We start from the raw sequence: 21584 nt of genomic DNA, 5'->3' as shown, positions 1-21584 counted from the left end.
ACCATAAGGCTGAGCGGCTACTACACTGTTATATGCTTTTGAGTCTCCATCACCTAAGAACATAGTGTAACACACTACTCTTTCCTTCACAGATTGACTAAAAATTCCAGTAGTTGCAGAACCCTCCGTACCACCACTCGTTCCTTCATAATTTCTGTCAGAGATATGCCCTTCTTCATTCCCTGATTTACACTTGTAACAATGTTTGGTTAAAATCTGGAAAGCTATTATCTTCCCAGTAACCACACTGGTCACCATAGCAACAGAATTCTTAGAACTGTAGCCGTGCTCCTGCCAAGTGCCATCAAAAGCTACTGGTATGTCAGTCATATCATCATTTATTTCAACAGCTTTGTTTGCAGCACCCTTCATTGACTCACATGCAACAGATTCCACAGCAGCTCCAATAAATTCTGCACACTTTTTGATTTTACAAGGTGGGCGGCATATTCATCATGGGTCACATTGTTTCTGCTGCAGTGCGTCCTTTGCCAATAGCTCTCAATCCATAAAACCACCTAACATTTACTTCAAAATTATTATCTTTACATTTACCATAATTACAAAAAGAATTAGTATATTTACAACTCTCACAATTAATGATAAGTTTCCTGGCTAGTCCATTTGATACCTCACTGTCTTCATGTAAACTTTCAACACACACATTCACCTAACACACGCGTTAGGATGTGTAAATCTATCAGAATATAACCTAACATACTATTTACATCACTTTCGTTTTGAGAAAACTGTGTAGCACAGTGTTTTATTTTAATCTTCGAAGCACTAATGGCTGTTTCTCTAGATACTGACGAGTTTGTCTGTATTTCATTGTTTGTAACTCCACACGCATCATGTTGAACACAATGTTTCCCTTTATTCCAAAATCTATTACCGTGAAACCCAAGTTTCTTAAAAGCACTTCGTTTTGGCGTCATACTTTACATTTTGAGAGATTCACCAATCTATTAGCCCCTTTCCCAGAAAAAACGTTAGCACTTTGACATACAACGCGTATTTGTACTATGAAACGAAACGATACTGTTTTTGACAGTGCTACCAACACAAACATGTAATTTAACCTTTATAACACAGCAATCCATAGCCTTCTATAAAAAAAATTACCGATTTCATTAGGTCTTGAAGTAATGCACGTAGAAATTTTAACACTTTCAATCGGTGTAGATTATATTTAAAAAATAAAATAAAAAACTTCCCATGCGAGTTTATAAGTGACATATATATCATTTTATTCGGAAAACTGCAAATTTCATAATGAGATAAAAATCCGAGATGGCGAAAAGAAAATTCCGTTCTAATTCCCCTTCACAGTAAAAACAAAGTGTTGCGACTGACATTTCGCAATTCTTCACAAACTCAACTTTTATTTCTGTAACTTTACAAGGTTGATGACTGAACAACAAAAGAAGGGTAATAATAACGATGCCAGTAAAAGTCTCCTAATTGAGGCAAAGAAAAGCTCTAATTTTCCACAAAGGTTCGTGATAACATACACACACGCTAGTAAAAGTCCAATTCAGAGACGCAGACGTAATCTTCAGCGGTCGAATTTCATGAGGTTGGCATCCGGAGTGAACTGAACTTCAGGGCTGATTCTTGCCCCAAAATAGCTGTCTCCAGCCAATCAGGTTTTTGCTTAGTGATACTTCCTGCAGGCCATGGCTCGAGCTCCCCTGCAGGAAGTAGTGGTCTGTTTCCATTATCTTGTACGTAAATAGCCAGTGTTTACCATGGTTCTGGTACACATTGGACGTAGACAATCCCATCCTCTGTGGTGTAATACGGGTTGCCGGCCCTCAGGAGCTACCTTGGCTCCGGCATAACACCCCTTCCTCCTTGGAAAAGCTGGTGTGGCACGGGCGACCACGAGGGAGAGAGTACCAATATAGCCCGGTACCGTAGGCTGATCTGCAGCTACGTCCTCCTGAAGGAGAAGATGAAACCCGGCCGCCAGAGAGTAGGACCCTGCCTTCCGCGCGAGGCAGCTGGAACGCCGAAGTAGTGGCGGTTGCGAGGCGACGTTGGGGTGGGCAAGCGGCATGGGGACTTCCGCGTCGTCCAACCGAGGTGGTGCCGAAGAGGGGCTGAGAAGTGGGTTCAGGAAAAGGTCCCAGAGCTGCCCCAGGTCCAGAGTATGTGGCGGCGTGGGGCTTGCAACCGGCGTCTGCTGGCTATCTCCGGGAAGATCATCCACCAATTGAGGAGAGGGCGTCAACATAGGCCCCAAGGAAGGTGCCGGCGATGGGAGAGAGAGACAGGATCTGGCATTTGCGGCTGCAACTGCTTGAGGAAACAAGGATGTAGTTCGACGTGGTGACGTGAAAAACCCTGTCATCCAGGTGTACGTCGAACACTTGTCGGCTGCGGGGCAAGATAATGACCCCCGGAAGCCAGCTGGGCCAGGGCCTGAAACTGCGAGCCCACACCTTGGAGCCGGATGAATGTTGGGAAGCGCTGGGCAGGGCGTGAAGTCCAACCTGTGACAGGAGGTGATGGAGTAGGGCCCCGGCTGGCGACCCTGGAGCAGTTCGGCTGGCCTCTTGTCACCCACCAGTGTGGCCCTGTAGGTACTGAGAAATAACGTAAGAGCTTCTTTCGGATAATGGTCGTCCATGTACGTCTTCATTTGAGTTTTAAAACTGTATACAAGGCACTCCACCTCGCCATTGGATTGGGGCTGAAAGGAGGGGTAAAGACGTGGTGGATGCCATTATTGTGGCAGAATTTGGCGAACTCTTGACTGCGAAATTGCAGGCCGTTGTCAGATACCATGGTGACGGGAAGGCCTTCAATGTAAAATATTTTTGACAGGGCCGTAATGGTATTCTCTGTGGTGATAGAGGAGCGTTGGATAATGAAAGAGAAGTGGGAGTAGGCATCTGTGACGAGCAGCCAGTAAGTGCCGAGGAAGGGTCCCGCAAAATCCACAAAGATGCGTTCCCATGTGAGGGAAGCAGCCGGCCAGGACTGGAAGGACCAGCGCGGTGTGGGGAGGGCCTGGGTACACTGCTGACAACCCTGGACCATGCTCTCCACGTCCGCTGTCATGCCTACCCAGAAGACAAGACAAGGCGACGTGCGTGGGTTTTCGTCCGGGCAATACCCCAGTGACCTTGATGCAGAGAATCCGGGACTGCAGGGAAGTTGGTACGATGACTCGTGGATTGGCGCCATTTTCTGCACAGAGGAGCACCCCGTTAACGGCCAGTTGATGGCGGATGGCGAAGAAGAATCGGAGGTCAGCCTGGGCCCGAGGCGGAGGAAGCGAGGGCCAGTCGCAGGGAAAATAGCGGCACACCAGTTGCAGGAGCGTATCTGCGTTCGTCGCTGTGGCCCCACTCTCAGCTGTGACTGGGAATGCAGTTAATGCATCCTGTATGTCGTCGTCGACCTGCAAAAGTAGGAGGTCCGACTAATCGAATGCCGTATCCTGGCCGTGGGGGAGTCGAAACAAGGCATCGGCGTTGGCATGCTGGGAGGAGGGCTGAAAATGGATGGTGTACCTAAGACGTGAAAGGAATAGGGCCCATCGCTGCAGGCGGTGGGAAGTCTTCGTGGGTAACTGGGCTGACGGGGAATATAAGGCCACGAGGGGCTTATGGTCAGTGATTAAGCGAAAAGACGTACCATAAAAGTATGGGAGGAACTGGGTACAGGCAAACACGATGGCTAGGGCCTCCTTCTCAATTTGGGAATATTTGCCTTGGGCATCCGTAAGCGATTTAAATTTGTATGCCACCAGGCGTTCCGATCCAGCCAGTAGACTGCGAAAGGACAACCCCAACAGCATAGTCTGGGGCAGCCGCAGCCAAGAGGAGGGGAAGAGAGGGGTTATATGGCATGAGACAGTCCGCAGAGTGCAACCCCCGCTTTAAGGTTTGCAAAGCCGATTCAGAAGCTGGGGAGCAATGAAAAGGCGCGTTCTTTTGGCATAGGTGATGGAGGGGCGCCGCAATGTGGGCGGCGGATGGAATGAAATTTCGACAGTAAGCACTTTTACCCAGGAAAGACCGCAATTGGTCGACGTCGCTCGGACGAGGAAGGGCCGCTATAGCGGCGATGTGGGAGGAGGTAGGTGATATGCCATTGCGGGAAATGATGTGACCCAGGTAGGAGATAGCAGGCTGAAAAAAGAAGCATTTAGCAAGGTTGCATTTTAGGCCCGCAGTCGCATGAACAATAATTGTCACAGATGACTGAGATGTTCATCCGCGTTACGGCCAGTGATGACGATGTCGTCGAGGTAATTAATACAATCTGTCACATCCCGCAAGAGCTGTTCCAAGTAATACTTGTGTTGTGACTGACAATTTGCAATTTTTCAAAAATTGTTCAAATGGGTCTGAGCACTATGGGACTTAACTGCTGAGGTCATCAGTCCCCTAGCACTTAGAACTACTTAAACCTCACTATCCTAAGGACATCACACACATCCATGACCGAGGCTGGATTCGAACCTGCGACAGTAGCGGTCGCGCGGTTCCAGACTGAAGCGCCTAGAACAGCTCGGCCACTCAGGCCGGCTGCAATTTTTGACAAACAACTTTTATTTCTGTAATTTTACAAGGTTGATGACTGAACAACAAAAGAACGGTACCAATAACGATGCCAGTAAAAGTCTCTTAATTGAGGCAAATAAAAGTTCAATTCTAATTTTCCACAAAGGTTCGTGGTAACACACACACACTAGTAGAAGTCCAATTCAGAGACGAAGACGTAATCTTCAGTGGTCGAAGTCCACGAGGTCGGCATCCAGAGTGAACTGAACTTCAGGGCTGGTTCTAGCCCCTAAATAGCTGTCTCCAGATAATCAGGTTTTGGCGTAGTGATACTTCCTACAGGCCGTGGCTCGAGCTCTACCTGCAGGTAGTAGTGATCGGAATGTCTGTTTCTATTATCTTGTACGTAAATAGCCAGTGTTTACCATGGTGCTGGTACGCTTTGGACATAGACAGTCCCATCCTCTGTGGTGTAATGTGGGTTATCGGCCCTCAGGGGCTACCTTGGCTCCGGCATAACACAAAGTATATCTTTTTATATTATTACCATGAACATGAAAGTCAGCTTTTGATTCAGTGATCTGAAATTAGCCACAGTATGCAATAAGTTACGAAATAAACCTAGCAAATATTCATAAAAAATTATTTTTATTACTTTCTTATAATCGGGTTGAAACTAAACATTAAAAATCGGAAATCGAAAAATGACAGCAATTCAGAAGCGGGCTGTTGGATTTGTTACCAGTAGGTTCGAACCACACATAAGTGTTACGGAGAGGCTTCGGAAACTGAAATGGGAATACCTGGAGGGAACGCGACGTTCTTTTCGAGAAACGGTCTTTGAAGCTGACTGCCGAACGATTCTACTGCCGCCAATACACATTGCTCGTAAAGGCCACGAATGTAACATACGAGAAACTAGGGCTCATACGGAGGCATACAGACAGTCGTTTTTCCGTCGCTCTATTTGCGTGTGGAACAGGAAAGGAAATGCAACGGTACAGTCTGCCCTAAGCCACACACCGTGCGGTGGCTAGCCGGGTAACTAAATAGGTGTAGATGTAGACAGAAACACTGAGAAATGCAGTTGCATATCAACGGAAATATGCAGCAAAAGATAGACCTTGAAGTGGAGAAACGGTTAGTAAACTTAAAAAAATTAAAGAAAAAATATTCAACCTCAATCTTTGGTGATGCTCTTCTTTTTCTTGTACCTTTGTCTCGCATGGGCGCAGGGTCGGAAAGGTTTTTAACGTATCTGTCACGTTCATACAATGTAAGCTTTCACGGCCGGCATTGTCTTCACTTAAAACTTCCGGGCTGATAGGCCGTGGTCGAAGTATAAAACTCTCTCCTAACGTTTCGTCACCGACTGCGGGAGACATCCTCGGAGGTAAAGCGGAGAACTGCGAAGAGAACTTGAGGAAGCGCTGATCATATAGGCAGTACAGAGGGCGCCACTGTCGATCACGTGGCGTCGGCTATGAGATTGTCTCTGGTAATACCAACATTCTCGATTGAAAGTAATCGATCGTCACGCTTGCGGTGCAACGCTGGCATCCAAATTTTATGCAGTGTAACACCTTCGTCTTTCCTGTTAAAATTATTACGATGTTTATCAATCTCGATAGCCTCTCTATACAAGCTTGCTTAATAATGCGAGGTTTTTGACATGACGCTCCTCTCGCTGAATTTTATTTCATGATCACCTTCCTGATAAACATGTTCCGCTACGGCCGACTTATCCGTGTGACCCAGACGGCAATTCCTCTTATGTTCAACAAGACGGGTGTTCACACTTCTCTTTGTGGTACCGATGTAAACCTGTCCACAACTACAAGGAATTTTATATACCCCCGGTGTAGCCAAAGGGTGTCGTGCATCTTTTGCCGACCTTAAAAATTCTTTTATTTTCCTGGTGGGTCTGAAAATAGTTTCCACCTCATACTTGCCTAAAACTTTCCCAATGCGATCTGTGACCTTACTAATGAACGGAAGAAAAACTTTGCCCTTGGGCGACTGTTGTTCGTCGTTACTCCTGATTCTCTGCCTAGAGCGAAGTGCTCGATCTATATCCTTTCTGCCGGCCGGGGTGGCCGAGCGTTTCTAGGCGCTACAGTCTGGAACCGCGCGACCACTACGGTCGCAGGTTCGAATCCTGCCTCGGGCATGGATGTGTGTGATGTCGTTAGGTTAGTTAGTTTTAAGTAGTTCTAAGTTCTAGGGGACTGATGACCTCAGAAGTTAAGTCCCATAGTGCTCAGAGCCATTTGAACCATTATATCCTTTCTAGAAAAGCCGTTCTTCACGAAAGTTGACCGTAGATGTTCAATCTCATCTTTTAAATAAACAGGTTCACAAAGTTTGTACGCCCTGTCTACCAAAGTTTTCATTACCCCTCTTTCTTGTCTTGGGTGGTTTGAATCTTTGTGTAGATAACGATCAGTGTGTGTGTGCTTTCTATGGCCCAACGTTCCGTCCCGTCGTTTAATCGCAGACACATCCAGGAAATTCAATTCCCCATTCCTTTCCGTCTCAATAGTGAATTGAATTTTCGGATTAATGCTGTTTAAATGTGTCAGGATTCAAACCACACTGTATAAAATTTGGATGTCAGCGTTGCACCGCAAGATTGACGATCGATTACTTTCAATCGAGAATGTTGGCATTACCAGAGACAATCTCATAGCCGACGCCACGTGATCGACAGTGGCGCCCTCTGTACTGCCTGTATAATCAGCGCTCCCTCGAGTTCTCTTCGCAGTTCGCCGCTTTACCTCCGAGGATGTCTCTCGCAGTCGGTGACGAAACGTCAGGAGAGAGTTTTATGCTTCGACCACGGCCTATCAGCCCGGAAGTTTTAAGTGAAGGTATTTGTCACGGTTCGTTTAAGGCGTGGACGGACGCCTTTCCTGTCGCCAAACTGTTACCTACCGGGATAGACTGTGTGAACCCCAGCTGTCTGCCTCAGTGTTATTAACGTGAAAGTGGGCGACAGTCTTCCAATTGTTTGCGAATCGTGCAACTGAGGCGGGACTTGGGTACTACCCCGTATTCGCGGACTTGGATGTGGGAAACCGCCTAAACACAATGGTTAGGCTTGCCGGTACATCGATCCTCCTCGTCAATCCGCCGAGCGCACTTGCCCGTCACGGAAGCGGCTCTTTAGCAGGCTGTCGGGCACGTGTACTGCTGCCATGTTTCTGCTGTACTGGGAATCAGCGCATCAAATGGTTCAAATGGCTCTGAGCACTATGGGACTTAACTTCTGAGGTCTTCAGTCCCCTAGAACTTAGAACTACTTAAACCTAACTAACCTAAGGACATCACACACATCCATGCCCGAGGCAGGATTCGAACCCGCGACCGTAGCGGTCACGCGGTTCCAGACTGTAGCGCCTAGAACCGCACGGCCACCCCGGCCGACAATCAGCGCATCAGCGCACCGCGGTGTCTCATGGGTTAATAGCATGTCCCAAAGAAAAGTTGAGGGCCCTACCTCGATTCTGTTCTGTAAAAGGCTTGCATCCATTATCAGAGAAGAAAAGCACCAGCACCGACGCCAAGCCCAGGAAAGAGTATAATTACCTACGAACATCACAAAAAAGTCAGGGATATACAAAATACTTCATGAAGATATGCAAATATTTTAATATGTTATTCTGCAAGTAAAACTAAAGAAAAAAGTTCATGTAAACATAGGTCCGCGTATAACGGCTAACAGAAGTTTTTGCCCGAAATTTAGCAACTTCGCTAATATGAAGCCATCGCAAAACTGTACGAGGTTAAAGAAAAGCACGATTTCCATTTATTTTGTTGTTATTGGTCAGGTGAACGTAAAAAAAAAACCATGTCCCAGACGTTTATCTGCAGTAGTTTTCCAGAACATCCAGAGAAGTAACGATTATTATACAAGTAAATTTGTTTACTTCTCATTAAGAATGTAGAAACGTTTATGTCATTGTTGGCAACCGTTAGTGAGTCGTTTCAGTCGTTAGTTTATGAGGACAGAGTCAATACACGTAAGGCGTTACTTGCTCGCATTATGAGTGCAACAGTAGAAATTAAGAAGAACTCTGTGAAACTGAAACGAGCAACAAAATATGTTCGTACCCGTGCAGCTAAATGCATCGAACTCGGTGGAGACATTTCTGAACATTTATTGTGAATGTATAATGAAACTTTATGTACACTGTACAACTTTCTTAACACTGATCTTTGTTTTTTTTCCGGTTTAACGTGAATTCATGTGTCCTGTGGTATTACTCAAAGCAGGTTATCTGACACATTCATATAGTTTCAGTTAACGTTATTAGTATCATTTTTCCAAAATTAAATTCTCTACAACTTCTGTTGAAAACTTTGTGCAATTGCCTGAAATTTAAAAAACAAATAGGGCCAGGTAGATAATAAATTAAAAATTTTACTAAATTACGTCTTTGCTTCTCTGAATGTTGTGGAAAACTACTGCAGATAAACGTCTGGGACATGTTTCATTAGATTCACCAGACCAATAAAAAAAATTCTTTAACCTCGTACAGTTTTGCGATGGCTTTGTATTAGCGAAGTTACTGAATTTCATTCAAAATCTTTTATTAGCCGTAACTCCGTAACATTTGTGGACCTATGTTTATCTGAACTTTTTTCTTTAGTTTTACTTGCAGAATAACACATTAAAATATTTGCATATCTTCGTGAATCATTCGGTATTGTATGGAATTATGGACCTAGAAACGATGGAGAAGCTTCTTTCCCGCCGTAGACCGCAGCGGTGCACAACCCCACAACTAGCTACAGCAGTCCACTCACCCCACCCCCCACGCCCGGGTACGGCTCACACCAGACGAGTGTAACCTCAATGCTTGCGTGGTAATTAGGGTGTACGTGTACGTGGAGAAATCGTCGACGTAGTGTAATTTTTGGCGGAATAAGAGGAAGCAGCCCGCATTCGCCGAAGCAGGTGGAAAACCGCCTTAAAAACCATCCACAGACTGGCCGGCATACCCGGGCGAATTCGTGTCGGGGACCGGTACGCCTTCCCGCCCGCGAAGCAGTGCGTTAGAGCGAACGACTAACCGGGCGAGCATCGCCCTGTCTAGTGAATACTGATGTGAAATTAGTTCACGTCCTGATTGGCGCCGTTAAATATGCAATACAGCTGACAGTCCGTGGTGTTTCAGACATTGTTGCAGTGTCCATGTGGTTACTTGTGTTGCTGCAAACAAGTCCATGTCATCTCTCAAAGTACGAGGTATGGCTGTGTGATTTTGCACGACGGAACGAACAATATGCCTGTCCTCTCAGGACGAAGATGCGTGGCGCCGTTGAGATACTGCACTGCGCTGAGTGTGACCTCCCTGACCTTATCGATTACATATTTGCACGTCAGTCTAGGGATCCCGACTATCGGGAGAAGCAATATTGCAGACCGATAAATTGCAGTCCCGGTAGGCCACGATCCTGCCGCTTTCGAATTCCACACGTGCTAGTGGACTTTTCTTCTCCTTGCGCGATCTTCTCACAAACAAACAACATTCAAATGCGATTACTAAATGAGACGATCGCCGCGTTACATTTCCCTATATACCAAATGTAAATATTGTTACTCTTACGTACTTCTTCGGCTGTGATGAAATGCTGATGATTTGCATTTAGTACACACCATGCCGATATGATGTTTGGTGACGCCTCCTTCACGAAATCGCAATTTTAATGCCCATAAATGTAGGTTACACCGTCATGAAATACCAAAACACTTTTTTTGGGCTGTCCTTTTTAACCTGGTTAAGGGTAGTGCGAGGTTTCTCTTGTAACACGTTTTCCTCTGGGTCGTTCATATCTGACGTTCAGTCTTTTGTTTAAAAGGACAAATTCGGAACCACCACTTTCTCGCATATTTCCCATGGTATTAGTAATGAAGTAAAGTCCATGTAATATTCGCAACTAGTAAGTAATCTGTCATGTGTGCTGAAAAGTAATGCCTCCGAATTTTTATGTGAAAACTCTTAAAGCTTTATAAATGAAGCAAGCTTCATTAGCATTCTACACTACTGGACATTAAAATTGCTACACCATGAATGTGACGTGCTACAGACGCGAAATTTAACCGACAGGAAGAAGATGCTGTGATATGCAAATTATTAGCTTTTCAGAGAATTCACACAAGGTTGGCGCCGGTGGCGACACCTACAACGTGCTGACATGAGGAAAGTCTCCAGCCTATTTCTTATACACAAACAGCAGTTGACTGGCGTTGCCTGGTGAAACGTCGTTGTGATGCCTCATGTAAGGAGCAAAAATGCCATCATGTTTCCGACTTTGATAAAGGTCGGATTGTAGCCTATCGCGATTGCGGTTTATCGTATCGCGACATTGCTGCTCGCGTTCTGTTAGCAGAATATGGAATCGGTGGGTTCAGGAAGGTAATACGGAACGCCGTGCTGGATCCCAAAGGCCTCGTATCACTAACAATCGAGATGACAGGGATCTTATCCGCATGTCTGTTACGGATCGTGCAGCCACGTCTCGATCCCTGAGTCAACAGAAGGGGACGTTTGCAAGACAACAACCATCTGCACGAACAGTTCGACGACGTTTGCGGCAGCATGAACTATCAGCTCGGAGACCATAGCTTCGATTACCCTTGACGCCGCATTACAGACAGAAGCGCCTGCGATGGTGTACTCAACGACGAACCTGGTTGCACGAATGGCAAAACGTCATTTTTTCGGATGGATCCAGGTTCTGTTTACAGCATTACGCCGGCCGAAGTGACCGTGCGGTTAAAGGCGCTGCAGTCTGGAACCGCAATACCGCTACGGCCGCAGGTTCGAATCCTGCCTCGGGCATAGATGTTTGTGATGTCCTTAGGCTAGTTAGGTTTAACTAGTTCTAAGTTCTAGGGGACTAATGACCTCAGCAGTTGAGTCCCATAGTGCTCAGAGCCATTTGAACCATTTTTTTACAGCATTACGATGGTCGCATCCGTGTTTGGCGACATCGCGGTGAACGCACAATGAAAGCGTGTATTCGCCATCGCCATACTGGCGTATCACCCGGCGTGATGGTATGGGGTGCCATTGGTTACACGTCTCGGTCACCTCTTGTTCGCATTGACGGCACTTTGAATAGTACAGTGGATGTTACATTTCAGATGTGTTACGACCCGTGGCTCTAGCCTTCATTCGATCCCTGCGAAACCCTAAATTTCAGCAGGATAATGCACGACCGCATGTTGCAGGTCCTGTACGGGCCTTTCTGGATACAGAAAATGTTCGACTGCTGCCCTGGCCAGCACATTCTCCAGATCTCTCACCAATTGAAAACGTCCGGTCAATGGTGGCCGAGCAACTGGCTCGTCATAAAACGCCAGTCACTACTCTTGATGATCTGTTGTATCGTGTACCTGTACACGCCATCGAAGATCTGTTTGACTCCATGCCCAGGCGTATCAAGGCCGTTATTAAGGCCAGAGGTGGTTGTTCTGGGTACTGATTTCTCCGGATCTATGCACCCAATTTGCGTGAAAATGTAATCACATGTCAGTTCTAGTATAATATACACTCCTGGAAATGGAAAAAAGAACACATTGACACCGGTGTGTCAGACCCACCATACTTGCTCCGGACACTGCGAGAGGGCTGTACAAGCAATGATCACACGCACGGCACAGCGGACTCACCAGGAACCGCGGTGTTGGCCGTCGAATGGCGCTAGCTGCGCAGCATTTGTGCACCGCCGCCGTCAGTGTCAGCCAGTTTGCCGTGGCATACGGAGCTCCATCGCAGTCTTTAACACTGGTAGCATCCCGCGACAGTGTGGACGTGAACCGTATGTGCAGTTGACGGACTTTGAGCGAGGGCGTATAGTGGGCATGCGGGAGGCCGGGTGGACGTACCGCCGAATTGCTCAACACGTGGGGCGTGAGGTCTCCACAGTACATCGATGTTGTCGCCAGTGGTCGGCGGAAGGTGCACGTGCCCGTCGACCTGGGACCGGACCGCAGCGACGCACGGATGCACGCCAAGACCGTAGGATCCTACGCAGTGCCGTAGGGGACCGCACCGCCACTTCCCAGCAAATTAGGGACACTGTTGCTCCTGGGGTATCGGCGAGGACCATTCGCAACCGTCTCCATGAAGCTGGGCTACGGTCCCACACACCGTTAGGCCGTCTTCCGCTCACGCCCCAACATCGTGCAGCCCGCCTTAAGTGGTGTCGCGACAGGCGTGAATGGAGGGACGAATGGAGACGTGTCGTCTTCAGCGATGAGAGTCGCTTCTGCCTTGGTGCCAATGATGGTCGTATGCGTGTTTGGCGCCGTGCAGGTGAGCGCCACAATCAGGACTGCATACGACCGAGGCACACAGGGCCAACACCCGGCATCATGGTGTGGGGAGCGATCTCCTACACTGGCCGTATATCACTGGTGATCGTCGAGGGGACACTGAATAGTGCACGGTACATCCAAACCGTTATCGAACCCATCGTTCTACCATTCCTAGACCGGCAAGGGAACTTGCTGTTCCAACAGGACAATGCACGTCCGCATGTATCCCGTGCCACCCAACGTGCTCTAGAAGGTGTAAGTCAACTATCCTGGCCAGCAAGATCCCCGGATCTGTCCCCCATTGAGCATGTTTGGGACTGGATGAAGCGTCGTCTCACGCGGTCTGCACGTCCAGCACGAACGCTGGTCCAACTGAGGCGCCAGGTGGAAATGGCATGGCAAGCCGTTTTACAGGACTACATCCAGCATCTCTACGATCGTCTCCATGTGAGAATATCAGCCTGCATTGCTGCGAAAGGTGGATATACACTGTACTAGTGCCGACATTGTGCATGCTCTGTTGCCTGTGTCTATGTGCCTGTGGTTCTGTCAGTGTGATCATGTGATGTATCTGACCCCAGGAATGTGTCAATAAAGTTTCCCCTTCCTGGGACAATGAATTCACGGTGTTCTTATTTCAATTTCCAGGAGTGTATTTGTCCAATGAATACCCGTTTATCATCTGCATTTCTTCTTAGTGTAGCAATTTTAATGGCCAGTAGTGTATTTCTTCTTGCGTATATACTTATTTCTCAATATAGTCACCCCGCAACGAACACGTATCTCCCAACGAGAAACCAGTTCCTTGATACCTTATAGTATAATGTTTGACTTTGTTGACGCAGCCACAAGCTCACCTCTGCTTGAACCGCTTCATAATATCAAAGTGAAGCCCTCGACGGTATTCTTTTAATCTAAAATAGGATAAGGCCGAGTCGGGACTGTATGGGGATGATAGATGAGAGTTAACCCAAGCTGTCGGACTGCTGCAGCTGTCGCAGCGCTGGTGCGTGGTCTGGCATTGTCCTGCAGAAAGAGAGGATGATCTATGCCAGGACGAACTCTTAGAATTCATGCTTTCAGATTTCTGAGGGTCACACAGTATCTTGTATAACTTTTGGTAGTCCCTTGAGCAATGAATTCCTACTGTGAGCATGAATTTACCTGCAGATGGCATGGTCTTCAACATTTTTGACGTAAGTGATCCTTTGTGGAGGAACGCGATTGATGCACGCTTGTTTTCTGGGTCAAAATGGTGAACACAGCGTTCATGAACTGTCACAATGCAGTTAAGGAGCCCATCACTCTCACGATGAAAACGTAGATGTCCAGTCTCCTCTGCTCCGTGTCAGAAGCGAGCATTCGAGGCACCCACCATACACACGTGCGTACGTTGGCGGATCGAGACGCATATGAGGTCAATCTCTTCTGTATTTTCGTAGTGGTCGCAGCGAATTTTCGTTATTAGAAACAGGAGAAAGTATTCTACTCAGAAGTTTTCATCGGATGTAATGATATTACTGGTTGGGGATAGGTAAATAATATCCTGCAGATAGTCACATCATGTTCTTATATTAGATCGAAACAGTTATAAACTTTAGTATACATTTTGCACGAAAACTGTCAGATAACGGCATTTAATCGTTTCTATACAATGGTTACGTTTTAATAATCTCTTATACTTTTTTCAAACGATCTAACAGTGTTCAGAAAGGATAGATTAAATACAGTTGGTGGTGGAGTATTTATTGCTGTCAGAGGTAGTTTCCCTTGTAGCGAAATTGAAGTAGATAGTTCATGTGAAATAGTATGGGTAGAGGTTATACCTGACAATCAGACTAATCTATTAATTGGATCGTTTTACCGACCCCCCCCCCCCCCCGACTCAGAAGCCATAGTTGCTAAACAGTTCAAAGAAAACTTGAGTCTCATTTCAAATAAGTACCCCGCTCATACAATTATAGTCGGTGGTGACTTCAATCTACCCTCGATATGCTGAAAAAATTATACGTTTAAAGCCGGCGGCAGGCATAAAACATCATCCGAAATTGTACTGAATGCTTTCTCAGAAAACTGAAGCGTAAATGGTTGCGAAAGCATACTTGACCTTTTAGCAACAAATAATCCTGGACAAATAGTGAGTGTTGTGACGAATACAGGGATTAGCGACCACAAGGCAGTTGCTGCTAGGCTGAATACCGTAACGGCTACAACCATCAAACAGGTACGCAAAGTACATCTATTTAAAATGCTGATAAAAATGCTCTTAGCGCCTTTTTAAGAGACAGTCTTCACTCCTTCCGATCTGATCATGTAAGTGTAGAAAAGTTGTGGAATGTTTTCAAAGAGTTAGTATCAACATCAGTTGAAAGATATATACCACATAAATTAATAAATGATGGTACTGACCCTCCATGGTACACAAAACCGGTCAGATCGTTGTTGCAGAAACAACGAAAAAAGCATACCAAATTTAAAAGAACGCAAAATCCACAAGATTGGCAAAGTTTTACAGAAGTTCGAAATATGAAGCGTACTTCAATGCGAGATGCTTTTAATAATTTCCACAACGAAATTCTGGCAGAAAACCCAAAGAGATTCTGGTCATACATAAAGCACACCAGTGGCAACACACAATCAATACTTCACTGCGCGATAACAACGGTGAAGTCACTGATGACAATACCACTAAAGCAGAGTTATTAAACACAGTTTTCCGAAACCCCTTCACCAAAGAAGACGAAGCAAATATTCCAGAATTCCAATCAAGAACAACTGTCAAGGTGAGAGACATAGAAGTAGATATCATCGGTGTAACAAAACAGCTTAAATCACTTAATCAAGGCAAGGTCTCCGGTCCAGATTGTATGCCAGTCAGATTGCTCTCAGAGTATGCTGATAAAATAGCTCCATATTTAGCAATTATATACAATCACTCACTCAAAGAAAGATCCGTACCTAAAGACTGGAAAATTGCTCAAGTCACACCAATACCAGAAAGGGAAGTAGGAGTAATCCGGTAACTACTGGCCTATATCACTAACGTCGATTTGCAGTAGGGTTTTAGAAACATATACTGTATTCGAACATTACGAAGTACCTCGAAGACAACGATTTATTGACTCATAGTACGGATTCAGAAAATATCGTTCTAGTGAAATACAACTAGCGCTTTATACTCATGAAGTAATAAGTGCTATCGACAGGGGATGTCAAATTGATTCCATATTTTTAGATTTCCAGAAGGCCTTCGACACCGTTCCTCACAAGCGTCTTCTAATCAAACTGCGTGCCTACGAGTATCTCCTCAGTTGTGCGACTGGATTCGTGATTTCCTGTCAGAAAGGTCACAATTCGTAGTAGTAGACGGAAAGTCATCCAGTAAAACAGAAGTTTTAACGACATAGGAGACAATCTGAGTAGCCGTCTTAGACTGTCTGCAGACGATGCTGTCATTTACCGTCTTGTAAAGTCATCAGATCATCAAAACGATTTGCAAAATGATTTAGATAAGATATCTGTATGGTGCGAAAAGTGGCAATTGACCGAGAATAAAGAAAAGTGCGAAGTTATTCACATGAGTATTAAAAGAAATCAGCTAAATTTCGATTACGCCATAAGTCACACAGATCTAAGGGCTGTAAATTCACCTAAATACTTAGGGATTACAATTACAAATAACCTATACTGGAACGGTCACATAGATAATATTGTGGGTAGAGCAAACCAAAGATTGCGATTCATTGGCAGAACACTTAGAAGGTGCAACAGGTCCACCAAAGACACTGCTTACACTACGCTTGTCCGCCCTATTCTGGAGTACTGATGTGCGGTGTGGGATCCGCATAATGTGGGACTGACGGATGACATCTAAAAAGTACAAAGAAAGGCCGATTAAGCGATCTGACATTCCACGCTCCGATCCGTAGAACGCCAGTTTTCTTTCTCCTGATAACGACGTCCTCCTGCGTAGTTCCCGCCCGGAGATCCGAATGGGGAACTATTTTACCTCCGGAAAATTTTACACAAGAGGACGCCATCATCATTTAACCATACAGTAAAGATGCATGCCATGGTGAAAAATTTCGGCTGCAGTTTCCCCATGCTTTCAGCCGTTCTCAGTACCAGCACAGCAAGGCCGTTTAAGTTAGTGATACAAGGCCAGATGAGTCAATCATCCAGACTGTTGCCCCTGCAACTACTGAAAAGGCTCTTCAGGAACCACACTTTGTCTGGCCTCTCAACAGATACCCATCCATTGTGATTGAACCCTACAGTACGGCTATCTGTATCGCTGAGGCACGCAAGCGTCCCCACCAACGGCAAGGTCCATGGTTCATGGGGGCGGGGGGGATTTGCTACGATGCATCTGAAAAGTGTAAATGCTCTCGATTTGCGTTTCCAGCGTGATACATCTCATTTAATCGCTACAGATTTTTACAAAATTCAGTATAATCGCATATTTCAACTTTACGCTACATAAAGTTACACAATGCTCTTTTTATCCTTCTTCAAATTTCCCCACCTTAAGTAGGCCTTCCCCTTCTGAAAAATGTCTGAAACCAACCTACTATAAAAGTTGAACGCGGGAAGTGAATTATCTCTAAAAATAACATTCTCGTGCAATTAAACGAGGCTAATTATACTGTATGTTTGATTATGGAGGACACGCTTTTGCTTAAGTTTCTAATCTTCGTAATTTCAGGTAAAAGCGTAACAGATACAGTAACAATACCGTGTGTGAATTGTGATGGCAATTATTATGTGTAGTAAAAGGGTGTTCGTGTGCTTCCGAACTTGTCAGTGGAACAAACAAAAGACTAAAGGTCAGAAGTTCTCCGACTACTAGCTACTTCTGTCGATTCAAAATTAGGGAGTGCGTGTATCAAAAAGTTTTCCAAATAGTAGTTCTTAAGGGATAATGACTATTTGTGTTCATGATACTTCCTGTTGCACCAAGATTATCAACTAAATTAATATCTTGGGCTATATGGAGACGCTTTCACTACTGATAGTGTGACTGTTCCACGTCAGGCGCGCAAAATGCCGCGGGCGCTAGATGCGCAGTCGGTTAGGGAAGCACAAATGTTCAAATGTGTGTGAAATCTTATGGGACTTAACTGCTAAGGTCATCAGTTCCTAAGCTTACACACAACTTAACCTAAATTATCATAAGAACAAACACACACACCCATGCCTGAGGGAGGACTCGAACCTCCGCCGGGACCAGCCGCACAGTCCATGATTGCAGCGCCTAAGACCGCTCGGCTAATCCCGCGCGGCGGCTAGGAAAGCACGGCCGGAGCGGCAGTGGTGGGGATCGCTCAGAGCGCTGGAGGAGCATGCCGTTCTAAATTGAAGCCTACACTCACATATTCTGGGAAATATTGACCGGGTTACCCCCACGCCCACACTTGTATGGTGACTATACAAAAAGATATGTCACCTCTTCTTTGGTTAGTATCTAAAAAGCATTTTCAGAGAAAAGTCACGAGTGGGGAATTTTGAGTAAAACCTACTCATTACTCTTGTTGCCATGATAGTATCAGCTTCTTTTGCCAAAACTCAGCGGAGTTTAGACAGTCACACCTCACTGGCATGTTGTGCAGACGCAATTACGAGAGAATTTTGATACAGTGGTTTATTAAGTATATAAAGTGAGGAACAGAGGAAAAGTAAGGTCAGCATCTTATGACAAAGCATGTCCTCAGAACAAAATACACGTATAATGATTTCACTTATGTTGCTACAAAATCCGTGGCATTTCCAATTTCACCAGCAATCGACGGCCCTTAGAAATTACATTCTTTCATCGCACAAGTCTGAAAACTACATTCTTTCATCGAAAAAGTCTGTCATTATTTGAATTACATGGTGTTTAATAAAGTTTTGCATAATACCTACAAGGTAAAATACTCTCCTCTTTGTGTGCTATCATGTGCCAAAATCTCATTTCGATAACTCAAACCGTTTATGAAATATGAGGCATGTTGTGGGTATTTCACTCTGGCTTTATCGCTGGGGCGGTGCGACCGCAAATGACTGCCCTGCGTCAGATCAATTTTCTCGAGATTAATGACAAATAGAGTCCTCCAATCTAATATAAAGAAAAATTCAATATGTTAGCTAAATTTCATATGCAGCACCGTATTATGTAATATGCACCAGACTTCTATTTTACATTGCAAGCTTTTTCGAATTTCACGCAGTGTCTAACTTCCACATATGTATCACAATAGCTATGATCATTAACAAAATTATGTGCACATCATAATGAACCTGACATGTAAAGTTACAAGTAAGGCAAACATGAAATTTTCTACCGGTTAGTTTCTTTTAAGTGTTTGAGAAAGTGCGCAGGGCGTGCGCGTCGATTCTATGATTCAAATGGCTCTGAGGACTATGGGACTTAACTGCTGAGGTCATCAGTCCCCTAGAACTTAGAACTACTTAAACCTGACTAACCTAAGGATATCACACACATCCATGCCCGAGGCAGGATTCGTACCTTCGACCGTAGCGGTCGCGCAGTTCCACACTGTAGCGCCTAGAACCGCTCGGCCACTCCGGCCGGCTCGATTCTATCATCGCCGACCGGCCGAATGGTGGCAAACACTTGCTGCGCCCCCCTTCTGAACAAACGAATGACCTCGCGCAGCTCTTTGGACGAAAATTTGTCACTGCTCGTCGGCCACGCTACCCTGCGCGACCTATAGGTCTGGTGCTCATTAAAGTCGCCACTTCAGCCACATAGACATAGTGATACGCACACAAAGAACATAACTGTGTAATCGTCTAAGAAGCATACGTTAACGACACAGATGTAAACCTTGGAAACGAATTTTCCATGATAAGTGCACCGCTACTGATGCTGCCAACATTCCATGTTAAAAATAGAAGTGCCTACTATCGCGTGTTTCTACAGAAATACTGAAGGCGATATATTCTTGCTGGATCAACGTTAAAAATTATTTAGATTTTTGATAGCAGGAGGCCCCAAAAGGAGTGCGGCCCTATATAAGTAACATCACATACGAATAGCCGTCGATGAAACAACGAACTTACTCGTACGTTTCATTGGATAACTCGCCGGAAGATGACCCTCAAAGCCATTAGCCATTACTTGCAGAATGTTGGAACGCACATATCGTTCCACAGTTGGTGGTTTTGTAAACGATAGTCTTGAAGTGGTGTGACTTGAGGGAATTCAAGGAGAAAGTGTTCTTGTATTGCATTCGGATGCCGTAGCTTAAATCGTGAAGGTAGCATATTCAAAATGGTTCAAATGGCTCTGAGCCTTATGGGACTTAACATCTGAGGTCATCAGTCCCCAAGACTTAGAACTATTTAAACTTAACTAAACTAAGGACATCACACACATCCATGCTCGAGTCAGGATTCGAATCTACGACCGTAGCGGTCACGCGGTTCCAGACTGTAGCGCCTAGAACCGCCCCGTCACCCCGGCCGGCTAGCATATTCTATCGGCATTTCATCAACGTTTCTGATTCATACACTGCAAAGTATCTCCGAAAAAGTACGTGGTAGCTACCCAGAAGTAAATAGAATAATTTCGTAATAAATTCGTAATAAAATAATTCCATACACCAAGAGTTTCCCAAAGCCACGCATCGTGTGACGCTGTATAGGAAAGTGCTGTCGAAGCTAGCGTTGCCACCTGAGCCTATTCTCATGAAATGGGGTACATGGCTGAAGCAGTCGGTTTTTATAATGAACCTTTTCAAGCCATGAAATGCGTGGTTGATTCACTTGCGATGGGCTCTTCAGTTACGGTAAGAGAAGCACAAAAAGCTTTCACTGAACGTCCGATCGAAAATCTCTGGCTCATAACCACAGATACTTCGGTTTCATTCTCAGAAACATTCAAAAGAATTAGAATCTATCCGACCGTCATTGCAATTGTTGATAATGCCAAATTCAAGCTGACTGACACTAGAAGTGATAATGGGTAGAGATCAGTTTGACGCTGCCAAAAATACAGTTTAATCGACTTTTGCTAACTACCTACGATATCCTCACAGGGGGAGAAGCAGACACCCAAACCGACTACACTGTAGGAATATTTAATATCCTCAAAGATGCATCATCAACGTCCTATGACGTGGAGGGACCAGTTTCCTTCTACAGAAACGCTCTTTCTGATCGGCGACATTTTAGAATATGGAGAAGTACCTGGTTGTTCACTTGGTTTCAAAATGAAATGGAGAGTGGGGTACCTTTGTAACTCTAGCAAAGACGGACATTTTAGTAAACAGGTGTGAAATAATTTTCAATTTTTAGCCCAATACAGAGTTTCAAAAGAAAAATTAAAGTTATGTAAACTTTACCTTCTTAACAAACTATTTACTTTTCTGGTAAGTTTAAGTGCACATTAAAATATTACTGTATATTATGGTGCAATTCAGAAGTTAATTTATTAGAAATTAATATTCTGTGTTAAATATGTAGTAAAATATTTTCGCTGTGCTACCAATTACCATTACATGAATTACCAAAAACAATATATATACGAAACTGATTTTTTTCAAGAAATAATATACAATTATAATACTGTATAACATATTTATTGCATATATATTTAAAACGTTCTATTGTGAACTCATTTACACTACGGAAACTCATACTTGATATACAATCCGCATTATTTTATAATTCATGCTTGTTAAACTTAGTCTAAAATCGGTATAGACAACGTGCTTAGTATCACGGTATTC

At 44.9% G+C, this 21584-nt stretch overlaps 1 protein-coding gene across 1 annotated transcript in view; it reads right to left on the bottom strand.

Annotated features, from left to right (window-relative positions):
* Positions 1-2239, bottom strand: part of LOC124545747 (ras-like protein family member 10B) — a 226770-nt gene extending 224531 nt beyond the window's left edge. Inside the window, exon 1 of the mRNA XM_047124689.1 lies at positions 1903-2239. Coding sequence (XP_046980645.1) covers positions 1903-2239 — 337 coding nt within the window. The remainder of the gene's footprint in view (positions 1-1902) is intronic.
* Between the last annotated feature and the right edge of the window lie 19345 nt (positions 2240-21584).

The sequence above is a fragment of the Schistocerca americana genome, chromosome 8 (assembly GCF_021461395.2).
Source record: "Schistocerca americana isolate TAMUIC-IGC-003095 chromosome 8, iqSchAmer2.1, whole genome shotgun sequence".
Lineage (NCBI taxonomy): Eukaryota > Metazoa > Arthropoda > Insecta > Orthoptera > Acrididae > Schistocerca > Schistocerca americana.
The sequence above is the reverse complement of the archived record's forward strand: the minus strand, read 5'-3'. Positions and strand labels throughout refer to the sequence as shown.